The following is a 13107-nucleotide window of genomic DNA, read 5'->3' as shown; positions in this document are numbered from 1 at the left end:
CATGCACATTCTCATACGCTGTGTTTTAAAGCATCTAAGCACCGTATTTTATATTAGCATGAAGTAAAAATATTTTAATACATAATGGATTTACTCCAGTTATTTAGTTTTTTACATTTTCACTAAAAGTTACTATTTTATTCTCAGGCCTTAACAAGGACTCGTATGGCAAAAAAAAAACACAACAATAATCAAATACATTAATGTCTGCCAGGCTGTGATATTATCAGCGTCTACGAATCCTTCAATCAATTTTTCTGTCCAGTAATAAATACTAATCTCAGCTAAACTGTTTTGTTACATATACAGCAGGGTCTGATCCCAAACAACTCCTTAATCCACTATTTTAATAATAGTCTATGGATTAAAGGATCTATACTGTACACTGACACAATGTATTGCGTTGAGGATCTATAGACGGACACTTCTGGGCCATTTTAATGGCATACAAACCATCACCGTATTACGGTGCCAACAGCCGGCAGATTATCTACTGGGTTGCAAACTGCGGCAAATCAAGTTTAATGAACCTCCTTCAAGGTGAAAATGCTATTAAATGAAATAAAACCGCAGGGCATATAAATACCAACAAGCATTTACATCTGATCTGCTGCGAGATAACACAGAATGTGTTGAGTTTTGAAATGCGTCAAAATAACGACGTTAAAAAGGGGAGTCTGCTTTCTTGTCCGCCTCCTCATCTGCACGTGCGTCGCACTTCCCTCCTCGCGTCCTGGAGCATGGGGATGTGCAGGGAATGAAAAAGGAAACGGGCACTGAAACCACGTCACTTCTTGAAAGGCAAGTACACCCCCCCACGCAAACTCTTAGGAGCTGTTTTCCACTTGTTTCCCCTTCCCTCCCACCAGTTTCTCCCAGAGAGCACACAGAGCACAGGGTGTGTGCCACTTCCCAGCATGAAACCATTTGACTTTTCTGAATTTGAGTGGTTCCAGGCAGACACATTTCGGTAACCTTCCCCCAAAGCTGCGCAGTACACAGCGTTATCCGAACCGCATGGCAACACGCATTCGGTGTGATATCCTCCTGATGTCTGAAGGTAGCCCTCCCACACTCGATACCTTTTATCTAGCATTTTCTTTAATTTATCGCTGGGCCTGCTCTAGTAGCCTCTGCTCCCCGTAGCTTCACCTCAGCTACTGGCCCTTCGTTCTTTCCAGATGCTTCTCCCTTTTTTAACTTTCCTCCCCCCCCGTTGGTGGTGTCATGCACCGATTCCATCCCTTGCGTCTCCAAGAGCTTCTTCATCCCACAGCCGTTCAAAATGGTGGTGAATAGACGTGCCCTGTGGCGAGAGGTTCCCCAGCTGCCAGTGCCCGTACACATTTTGGAGCCGGTGGGCAGCGTCACTCTGTGGGTGCTGTGGCCCTGAGAGGGGACAGGTCCCAGACAGGCAGGCAGGCAGGGAGCAGCCTTTGTGGCTGTGCCCGCGGTACTACTGAGATTTCTTCTCAGAAAGAGCAGTCAGGCACTGGGATGGGCTGCCCAGGGGGGCGGTGGAGTCGCCATCCCTGGGGTGTTCAAGGAGAGGTAGGGACGGGATAAGAGTAGGGAGTATTTACCTTTTCTTAGGGGTTTCCTGTGAGCTGGGGAGGATCCACAGGCACGAGGCTGCGGATTTCCCCTGGGTCCCCAGGCTGGCAGCAGTTGGCTCTGGATGACATGCTGTATGTGGTTTTGTGGTGGATTGAGACTCTGGGCGCTGCAGGGATGTGGCACACGCTGCAACTCTGTCAACCTAACGGCGCAAAGAAGAGACCTGGGAAAATTCAATTTTCACCCATGAAAACTAGTTGGCGTTTGTTGGCTTCTTTCTCTTCTTACATCAGTAAAGTTCTGGGGGGGCCTGGCTCAATATCCTTTCTCTCCCTTCCCTTGCCCTTGCATAGCCACGATATCATTACCACCTTTTCTGCTATCACCTCCTGTTACCACCCGGGCAGAAGAAGCTGCCCAGGCCAAGCCAACCCCATAATTCCTCCAGAAAAGCAGTGAGGCCCCACCAGGCGGGACAAGGGCCAGCACTCCCACCAACGCTCCCGGCTAGGGCCGCAGCCGTGTTCTCACCGCAGAGATGCCCTGACCGGGCCGGCCACCAAAACATCCTCCTGTCGGAGTGAGGCACGGGCACCTCTGCGAGATCGGCACTGACAGGTATTCGTTTCCCACTTGTCCACAGTGAGCTGAGGAGGAGAGGACACCCCTTTGTGTTCACAACACCAAGAAGAAGGCACACCATTCCTCGACGGTTACATTGCTCTTTTCTCTCCTGAAAATCAGAGTAAATGAGTGTCAAGAGGACACTGACGTGCAATAGCTTCAGGCAGCAGCACGGGTTTTTTTTCTACTTGGACTCCACACAGGCTCCAATAAAAGATTATTTATTTGTATCAGTGGGGCTCATTAATAGTTCTACGGTGCTTCTGTTCTACAATGCTTCTTTTTCCCTTTTTTTTTTTTGTGCAAAAATACCTGCTTCAGTCACTAATCATACCATTACTTTATCACCAATAAATTAGAAAATGGGTGTAGAATAATGACAACCATCTCTTCTTCTGGAACATTTCTGTTTTGCGCTTTCATAGCTACTTCATGCTTTCAACATTTCAGAAGATACTAGGACCACCATTACAAAAAGGTGTTGGAAATACAGTGTCATGGTTTTGGCTGGGACAGTGGTGGTTTTATTTTATTTTTATTTATTATTATTATTTTTTTCATAGAGGCTCACAAAATGCTATATTTTGGATATTTGATGAAAAATGCTAAAGGACTTTCAGCAGTGCATTCTATGAGCCGTCCTATACGCATAACTGTTTTCTCTTGGAGAAGCTGCAGGATTGCCCTCTCTGGTTAATTTCTCTGTGTAGTTACCACATGTTCAGCTGAAACACTTGTGCAGAAGAGGTTTGGGAAGGAGATACAAAACCACTGGCACTGGCAGAAGTACCCTAATACCGACTGCCAGTCTCAGCTGCGCTCAGGGACACTTTATTTCATGTACTCTTCATGTACTTACAGCCCTAGGGTCTTTCCTAAACTTGCCTCCAGAGGTACTACTTCTGTCAGGCCCAAATCCCCATAAGAACTTGGATGCCCAACTCTGGAGGATGTTGGTGGGGGTAGGCTCACAAATACCTTCTGAGCATCTTGGACAACGTTGCAATCCACTCCCTATTCCAGTTCATGGAAAAGAGCATCTTTAAGAGGCTTCCAACTTCTAAAGGGCAAGGTGAATAGTACTGTTCGCAGAATACTGAATGAAAAAGGATATAATGAGATTTAACTGTTTCTGTGATCATTCACAAGTCTGAGGGGCACGTCAATTGGAAATGAGCAGGCCAGGCTTCTCCAGGCCTTCTGACACTGGTTTACGCAAAAAACACACACTGATGCTGGAAAGAGGGTGCTGGGACTTCTGATGAAAGCTGCTGGCTTGTACACCCGGGAGGCCTAGAGCTGGAAAGGGAAAAGAGGAGAGAAGGGAAGGGCACCCCCTGCCCATCCCCGTGGCGGTAAGACAGGCTCTCCTCCAGCACCTCGTGCCGTATCTCCCATCGAGAGGAAAGCTTCCCCAGGGAGATGAGATCGGCTGGAGGAGAGGGAGCAGTGGGGGAGGCGTTAGCTGTGGATGGAGAAGGAAGAGCCTCTGCCACGCACAGCTTGCTGGGCCTCCACTGACCTGACACCGAAAAGGGTTAACGCTGTCGTGTAACTGGTGGCACCAGGAAATGTTTTGCTGTTATCACCTTGTGTCAGATCCGAGTGGTATCACCCCTGACTAGCACAGGAGGTGACAGAGGGGATGGAAGTTGAGCGCAGGTCGCTTTCATGCTTCAGCACAGCTCTTGAAAACAGCACATTGCATTTGGCTAGGAGGGGAAATTCACACTTGCTGGCATTGCTTCCCCAGCAAGGTGATGTTAAGCCAGATGGGAAAATCTTTGCACAGATAAAAAAAAAAAAAAAAGCAATTTGGGTGTCAGGGAAAGAACCAAGCTGTATGGCAAAACTGAATGACGCTGGAAAATAAGAAGGCTGCTCCATGAGTTCAAGAAGCATTTGGACAATGCTCTGAGACACATGGTCTGATTTTCTGGGTGGTCCTTTGGGGGACCCAGAAGTTGGACTTGATGGTCCTTGTGGGTCCCTTCCAACTCGGGATAGTCTTATGATTCTATGAGTCTGTGAGCTGGGTGACTGACTGGGTGACTACTGACTGGGTGACTGGGTGACTGGGTGACTGACTGAGTGACAGACTGGGTGACCAGGTGACTGATTGGGAAACTGGGTGACTGACTGACTGGGTTACTGGATGACAGACTGGGTGACTGACTGACTGACTGACTGGGTGACCAGGTGACTGATTGGGAAACTGGGTGACTGACTGACTGATTGACTGGGTGACTGGATGACAGACTGGGTGACTGGGTGACTGACTGACTGACTGGGTGACCGGGTGACTGACTGGGTGACTTCGTGACTGGGTAACTGCCTGACTGACTGGGTGACTGACAGACCGACTGACCGATTGACTGACTGGACAACGGACTGACTGATTGGGTAACTGTGTGACTGACTGACTGACTGGGCCAGCGAAGCTCGGCCCCTGCTCAGCCCCCCCCTGCTCCCACGCACTGCCCCGGTCGTTGAAGGGCGGGAGCAGCCGGAGCCTCCCTCCCAACGGCCACTAACAGCCACTAACGGCCAGTAACGGCCAGTAACGGCCGCGCGGCGCGCCCCGCCCCCCCCACGACGCCCGCCCCCCGCCCCGCCCCGCCCCTCCCCTCCCCTCCGTCCCCGGCACGTGGGGGGCGTCCCCCCGCCCCCACGTGGCGCTGGCCGCGCCCCCTCCCGCCTCCTCCCCCTCCTCCCGACCAATCACCGCGCCGCGGCGGCGCTCGGCGGCCAATGGGCGGCGGCGGGGCGGGGCGAGGCGGCGATGGCGGCGGTTGCGGCGGCGGCGGCGGCGAGGCGGGCGGTGCGGCGGCGGCTGTGAGTGAGGCGGGGCCGGGGCTGGGGGGGGCCGGCGTGTGCCGCCGGTAAGCGGGGGGGAGCAGCGCGGGGTGGGGGCTCTGCTCGGAGCCTGGCGGAGGGAGGGGAGGTCTAGGTTAGAGGTTAGGAGGGAATCCTGCTCCGCGGGGGCGGTGAGGCGCTGGCACGGGCTGCCCAGAGAAGCTGTGGGTGCCCCATCCCTGGAGGTGCTCGAGGCCCGGCCGGGTGCGGCTTTGGGCAGCCTGGGCTGGTGGGCGGGTGGCTGCTGGAGCACAACGGGCTTCAGGCAGGACGATGAGCGGGGTTGTGCTGTCAGCAGCCGGTCCCTGCACAGGTCAGTTTGCAGAACCAGGCCCTGAGTGGCGCACGCTTCGTAAGGTGAGGCCTCCATCACGCCTTTTTGCTGGGGATCGGCGTGGTTTTGGTGCCAGGCTTCCCACTTGGCAGGTGTTACCCACAAGGCAGGGAACAACTTGTGCCACGGTGCTTGATGGTTGTGTCTGTGCTGATTTCGGTGGGGTTTTCAACAGTGCTTCCAGAGGGAAAGCTGATTTTCAGTACTCGCGTTAGGCAGGCATTCAAGTGTTAGTTCAGCTTAGTATTAAAAGCTCTAAATCCTTGCAGTTCTCTGCTGAGACCATAATACTGTAAATGTTTTATAGCTGACTAACAGAAGAGTGTGCAGCCTAATAATTGTAGTGTAGATGTTGCTGTGAACGCGCACTGTTGATGCTGGTGTTCCTGGGGAGCTCAGGGGCAGTTGGGCTGTCTGTGCTGTGCCTGAGCCCATAAAATCCTGGTGTCAGGCTTTCTTGCCCACAGTGACACTGTCCCACAGGGCACCCAGGGTCATTTGCCAGCCTCCCGCCTTCAGCTTATTTTTAGAGCCTGCTTTTGGAGGAGATGCATACATGCAAATGCCTTTCCTCCTCCCCCCTCCGCCGTGCTGGTGCAGGATCATAAATGCCAAGCTTTGCTCGCTATTTCTGGTGGTGTGGAATTGTGAGTATTTACTTGTGGGGAGATGAGGAGTCCACAGCGTGCGTAGATGAGGCGGGCGCGTGCATCAGGCACGTGTTGGTTGGATTTAATTAGCAGCTCCCTGGTCGTTGGCAGGTGCCACCGGGTCCGGACCCCGCTGCGCTTGTTGCCACACCGTCGGGCCCGGGCCCTTGCTACAGCAGGTACCACTGGCCTGGGGTGGCTGCCTTTCCAGCTGCCACCTCCCTCCCTTCTGGATGTTACCATCCCTGCGAAGCCACTGCCCTGAGTTGCCTGAGGATGTGGTCAGAGTGTGTGTACTGCTAGCAGGGAGATGAAACCTGCGGTACCCAGAGCTGGTGCGATCTGGCTTTGCTCACCTGTGACGTTCCAGAGCCTTTTGAGCTTCCCTGCCTTTGAAAGATTCTTTTCTTCTCGGGGAAAACTTCAAAAAACCCTCCTTCCAGCTGTTCTGGAATAACAAACGCAGCTGTTCTCCTTTTCCTAAAGACGTTAAATGTGCTTTTACAGACAATGCTGCAGTAAAGCGTCGAATATGAAAACTTTCTTCACCACAGACCTGTATGAAGGGTTCTCTCTGTGCTAGGTACTCTTGATGTGAAAGAAGGACATCGCACACGTAAGCACGATCACCTGGTTGCCCTCAGCTACCTGACTGCATCTTTCACCCGTGTACGAGAGGTGTTTTTACGTGTATTTCTTTACATGGCATACTCAGGCAGGATTATACCCATGTGCCTGCGCCAGGTCAAGTGAAAGCGGCATCGCTGAGCTTGCATCTTGGTGGAGAACTGCAGAGCGTGGAGTATACTGCGTGGACGCATACAGGGTGTCGTCCGAAGGTGCAGGCACGAGCACGGCTGTTACCAACACAGGAGCCTCAGGAGTGCCGCTGGCGGAGCGCTGCTCCAGTCGCTGCGTCACTAAAGTGGGTGTAACGGATCTCCGTGGTGTGGTGAGGCGTACCGGACGTCTGCACGGGGATAATACAGGATTAGTAATAAGCCCACATCGCTTCTTGTTCTGGGATTGTACGTTGGTCACCTACAGTGTCTACCCTCGGAATAAAAAGTGTTTACAGCATGGGGAGTTCCTTCTCACCTTCCCTCCCAGGAGCCCACTGCTGCTTCGTGCTGGGTTTCGCAAGACAAGTTTGTGACTGCTTGGCAAATGAGTAGTGGTGATGCTTTTCATGGATTGGACACTGGAGGGTGCTAATGCAATGGGAGCTGAAATTGTTCTAGCAAATTAAAGGGTTCCCCTTTGTTACTTGTGAAATAATTTTATTCTTTGTTGCAACATTTAAATGGAAAGACACGAATCACGGTCCTCGCCGGCAGCTGATGGCACGGTGCGTGTGTAGAGCTATAACCAAGAATATCAATAAAGTGTTAAGTCTGCGAGGGATTTCTTTCCTGAACCTTTATCCAAAAAAAAAAAATCACTTCACGTTCTACACGTTTTTAAGTGTATCTTTCAAGATGATGGCCTTGAGGTGAATTTTATTTGAAAGCATGACTTTCTAGTGATAAAAACACTTTGTCAGGCAGAAGCATCTGCAGCATCTGCTTTACTACAAGGTCACTTTGGTTCACCTAAAGCGGCGTTGTCTCGTTGCTGCCCAGGCAGAACGTGATCGTGCCTCACATCGGGGAGGGGAGGGATGCCTCCAACACCACTAATCGAGTCCCTGGTGGTGTGATGCTCTTCTCTAAGGACAGACCCGATGGAGCTCTCTAACATCGAGGCTTAGGGAGGCTATACATGGTGTATATGTCGCACCTAGAGGTGTCTGCGCTGCTCTGAGTTTACGCTGAGCCAGTCTCTGCTCTCCTCCGCAGCTGGCAGAAAGACATGGGGCTGACATAAATGCCCCGGTGTGCACCTTGGCAATTCCTTATTCAGTATCAAGGGCTGTGAAACTACTGCCTGAGCCAGTTCTCCTCCTGGCAGCAGCAGAGGTATGATGCTGGCTAATTAATGCTAATGAGAAGCAGGGTGCAAAGCCAAGCGTATCCAGCTAATCACCACTGGCACCCCAACTAGGCCGCGTAAAGCTAGTGCAGTCCTCAGAGGTCCTGCCTGGCCCTCTACCCGCCTCTGGGGATGTGTTAGCGAGACGGAAGCCATCAGTCATAAAGTGTCTGAGCACAACGGAATTAGTTACAGGTACACTTCTTCGTCTCTCTCATCAGGTGTGAGTGGCAAATGAGCTACTCCTTTGTCTTGTTCCCCTTTCCAAGTGAGTTGTGCTGTCCCCTCCTGGAGAACGTCACCTGGCTGTAACGTGTTGGTTGGTTTGTTCTCTCCCAGCTGTTGCTGCCTGCTTGCAAACAGGCAGGTTTCATTTTTCTTTCTTCTAAAAACGCACATCGCTTCTCTCTGAATTCCCCCTTGAACAGAGGTGCAGCTGAGCACGGAGAAAGACCCTGTTTATGAGGGACCTGGGATCTGTCTTGTTCTGGCACCGTTCATGACACGCTTGCCCACCTCACGCAGGTACACAGCTGGCGTCACAGAGAAGTTGCTTGGCTGCTGATTGGAAGCAGCAGAAACGTGGCCAGCTGAAAGTTCACACTTCCTTTGCAAAGAGCTCTAGTAGCTTCCCAGAATAGGCTCGTAAGGGGATGCAAGAAGTAAAGCTCTGAAAATCGTTGTAATAACTAGTGTTACTGAGGACAGTACGCTTGAGAGGAAATAAGTTAGTCTAAGCACACGTAAAGGGTCTGGTTCACAGCTTATTCATCTTGCTTACCAGCCTTTAGACGAAGACAGTTTCTTCCCTCACATCCTTCCGCTCCATCCTTAGGAGCGGGGCCGAGCTCGGCTACGCCGCTTGGCATAACGTCGGGAAACGATGCGCTAGTTGTGGTGCCAGAAGGGCCTGCAGCTGTGCATTTCACGTAGGCTGCGTCCTGATTTATCCCGAGAGACCTCTGGCTAGGAGAGAGGGCTAACAGGCCTTTGGCCGTACACACCTGGTCGCCCCTCACTTCTCCCTGTGCCCTGCAACCCTCCCGGTGCCGTTGGCGTAAATAGGATTCACCTGTCCCCGTGAAACGGGCACCGCTGAGGCCTTGCCTTCCCCGTTTTGCGGGCCCGGGTTGACCTGCTGTCGTGGCTGAGCAGCCAAACCTGCTTTCTTCTCTGCCATTTTAATTAAAAATGGTTGGCATGAGGGGCTCTGCAGCGATGAAAGGGAAATGATGAAACTTTGAAGAATTTGGAGCATAAAGCTGATCTCTAAATTTTAATGTACTCGTTGCATTTAAACAGTTAATAGATACATTTTATTATTGAGCTTTCAGGTGACCTAATTTCCCTTAGTACTGTACATTTAGCTTTATACATCTGCACCTAATTTGTAAAAAAGGACTTAATGAGAAACTTCAAACAGTTTAAATGTCAATTACAAAGAAAGCGAGGTTTTAAAGTTCCAGTAATCTGTCCATATTGGTCATCGAAACATGATCCCAGGTGGATGTTAATTCAAGACAGATGGCATTCCAAAGGCACAATTACAAAGAGCTTATATATTTTCAACACTAACAAGCTGTCACGCTATGTTGTAGCTACACTTCCAATACTGTATAACTACAATTACTGCTTTATCTGCTGCGGGCTCGGTAATAAAGGGGTTTCACTCCCCGCTCTTGAAATTGTCAACGGGATTTTTGGGGGTGAACTGGAGAGCGGGGTTGGGTAATGTGTATATCTCCCATTTGCTCAGTCTGTTGGGTGGGGGTGGCTTTTCTATGTTTTTTTGTTTTGTTTTTCTTTTTAAGTTGGTGAATGCTATTTGGAGAAGGAGGGGAAATACTGAATATATGCATAACGAGACTAGCTCATCACAGAAAGATTTCTATTTCCTGGCGATAATAATTAACTTTCGTCTTATCAGCTGCTAGGAAATAGCTATGCTGATGTGTTCAAACCCACAACATCCTGGATGTTTTCACTTAAAAAGTCATCGGAAAGCCTTTGGAGTAGTGCATGTGTTACTTGGAAGGCTGAAGTCAAAGGGATTGATTGTGACTTTACTTGCAGTGGTGTCAATAGGGAGCAGTTCCTCCGCAGCCGGGCAGGAATGGTACGCCCAGTGCAAAATCAGGTTTGAATTATCTGTAGGTTTCTGAAAGGGTGATTAGGCCCGTGGGCAGAGATAGAGGGGCTGAACAAAGCCGGCTAAAGAGAGCTCTTCCACTAGACCAAAGCGCCAACGTGTGGTGGATGGCACCATTTGGTGGGGAATGCCCATGTTGGATATATATTTCCTACCGTAGGTGGACAGGGGTCTGTATACTGACCGATGAAACATAATTGGGTATAATTTCCATTGAGTTTTTATTTGTTTCTTGAAACCAGGTCACGAAAAAGCAAGGCTTGCACTGGTATGACTAGATAGTGTTTTAATAGGCTTTAAATATACTAACACTGTTAGGAGCAAGATTAATAACGCTCTCCAGGAAGGTCTTTAAGCTCCCATGGGCACGTCTATTCTCTGAAGAGGTACTGAGAGTGAAGAGCTTATGTTTCTGCCAATTTATCTACTTTTCGCTGGAAAGTGGAGAGGGAGGCAGAAAGGCTAAGATCCTTCATCCTTGGAACGCTGGAATTAAATGGTGAGGTTTTGCTCTTTAATTTTTGCTTTTAATTAAAGAGTGTTGTGGATGTGTTCTTTGAAAAGCATCTTACCCTGCTTCTTTTTTGGAGGAGATGCAAGAGCTGTTTGTAAGATGCAGCTCGCCAACAAGCGAATTGGACTCCTGAGCCACGCTTGAAACAAAATGCCAATTTTACCTACAGTTTTACTAGGTTTCCTGGTTTATGCAGTGGCATTTGAATGGCCTCTAGTAATTGTTTTTAGCAAGAAAAAAAAATTCAAACAAAAATGAAAAACACAACCCAAAACTCATTAGCACTGAATTTGGCATGCCATGAATCGTTAAATCTTTATATAAATGCAGAAGTAATTTGTAGCAAACAAAGTCCTTTATTTTTTTGGAAAGTCTTTCTTTTGAATTTTCAGTCTGACTGCTGAGGTCCAGCATGTTTTCCAAACGTTGGGTGTTAATTCAAGAACAGGGAAGGAACCAATTCAAGATTTAATTAAATATTATTACAATTCTTGAGCATCAAATACACTAAATGGCAACGAGTGAATAAAATTATGTGGATCGTAAGTAAATGCTTAAATAAAAAGCAAAAGATCGTAAGTAAATGCTTAAATAGTTTTTGGAGGAACAGATTACATTTTACATTCACGTCTTTAACCTAAATTTGATGCTAGTGTGTGTCACACTCAAGTGCCTTCCCCTCATATCCTCCGGTGCTTTTTGGGGTAACAGACTTTAGGCTTTTTATTTAGGTCAGGCTACGCTTTGAGAGTTAACTGATTGCTAAAGCCTGAGAGGGGAGCTTTCCTGCACCTGGAAAATTAGGGGAGCAAAAGCAAGAGACACGTCCGCATCCTTTCCCTGGTGGTTCTTCACCTGTGAATTTGAACTGCAGTGGTAATAAAAGTTTTGTGGACCTCATTTTATGTGAGATCATTAAGCGACAGGAGAATTCAGGACTAGCTGCCCTTCATAATTCAGGACACTGAAAGGTGCCATTTATAAGCTCAAAGCGCCTGCAGGAAGGCAAAACAGGCTTGTAAAACTTATACTCCACACTCTGAAAGGTAACCCGTTCGTACTGCCGGCTGCAGTGTCAAAATTGCAAAGGTGGTTGGTATTGGTTTTAAAAAACTGAGAAACACCTGCCTCTAAGAGTTGGTACAGTAGCCTGAATTTTTGTACTTCTTGGGTTCGTACGTCTTTTGCCCCAAAATATAATGGGGAATGATTGTAGTAAAAACCCCATTGGTTGTTGTGCGCAGCTCTTGGGCTTATTGGCCTTCCCATTATAGCCAACCATTTGCTGAGCTGCTAATTTGGCCATAAAATACGTTTCCCTTGACTTTTCAATAATATTTTGCAACTTTGTAGGGCGGTCAACTTTGCCCATGATGTGGGCCAGGCACTTTGTAGGAAGAGCTCTCACCTCCTTATCGTCCGAGGAGCAGCAGCGGCAGCGTGCCCAACACTTGGAATGAAAGGAGGTCTTCACCAACGTGGTTGATAACGCCAGCGCATCAAATCTGCACGAAATGAATCGCTACAGTGCCCAGCAGGCAATGAATGCCTTCTGCAGGATAAGGAACACGCCGCAGTCGTATGGATGTAGAAACCCCGAAAGGTGCTAGCGCGGCAGCCCAAGGAAACTGTGAAGCCCAGTCCTCTTGGTCCTCACAACAGGCGCTGCTTTCCCAGCGTGCTCCCCTGGTATGCTTCAAGTGTGCGTGACAAAAGCGGAGCAATTAATGCCTGGGATGTCGGTTGTGGTGGCGGAGGACTTTGGTTGGTTCGTTTTGTCGTTCGCTCAGTTAGGGTCAAGGCTGAAAACTTCCCAAGTGTATGCTATGGAACTAGCCATCCATATCTATAACCCTAAATTGCTGGGGCTGAACTCTTCTCCTTCAGCCAATGCAAGCTGAACTACTCACAGCCTCATTAAAGTTCCTTGACTGCAATTACGTGGGTGCCAATTTGCACAATCAGAACATAAATTCCAACGAAGACAAGAGCTGACTGCGCGTCACGGCTGCCGGCAGCACCTTTGTTTTGCTAATCGGCACAAATTCAGCATCTACGCGTTCACGTGCGTTGTTTTCAGCAGCAAGGGGCGATACGGCATAGTGTCCAAGCTGCCACCCCTCTGTACCTAGTTTTTAGGATCCAGAGAAGCAGCCGATATTTGGAGGTGTGTTTGTATTACTCTGTTTTCTTACGCTGCTTTTGTTGCCTCTATTGACGTGCTTGGGGCCCCAGATACTGCACGGAGTTTAGTATGACCCCGGGGCCTTCGCAGAGTTGATTGCAGGACTCAAACCTTTATATCCACTATTAAAAGGCAGTTATGTGACTGTTTATGTTAGAGCCAGGTGCTTTGTTGGCTGTGGACATGCTGTTACTTGACAAAATTTAGTTGTTGTTTTTTTTTCTTTGTCATCAAAATATGATAAACCTACTTAGGATCGGACCTTAC

The 13107-nt window shown here is 49.1% G+C and overlaps 1 protein-coding gene across 2 annotated transcripts in view; it reads left to right on the top strand.

The window, feature by feature from the left end:
- Positions 1-4928: 4928 nt before the first annotated feature.
- CLYBL (citramalyl-CoA lyase) overlaps positions 4929-13107 on the top strand; it is a 160318-nt gene continuing 152139 nt past the window's right edge. The window contains exon 1 of one of the 2 annotated variants that reach the window (XM_080575943.1): positions 4929-5016. In XM_080575943.1, coding sequence (XP_080432069.1) covers positions 4964-5016 — 53 coding nt within the window. In that variant the 5' untranslated portion in view covers positions 4929-4963. The remainder of the gene's footprint in view (positions 5017-13107) is intronic. The other variant, XM_080575945.1, reaches the window with a different exon arrangement.

This window comes from Anser brachyrhynchus (assembly GCF_964034855.1).
Source record: "Anser brachyrhynchus genome assembly, chromosome: 1".
NCBI classification, from domain to species: domain Eukaryota; kingdom Metazoa; phylum Chordata; class Aves; order Anseriformes; family Anatidae; genus Anser; species Anser brachyrhynchus.
This window is presented reverse-complemented; position numbering and strand designations above follow the sequence as displayed.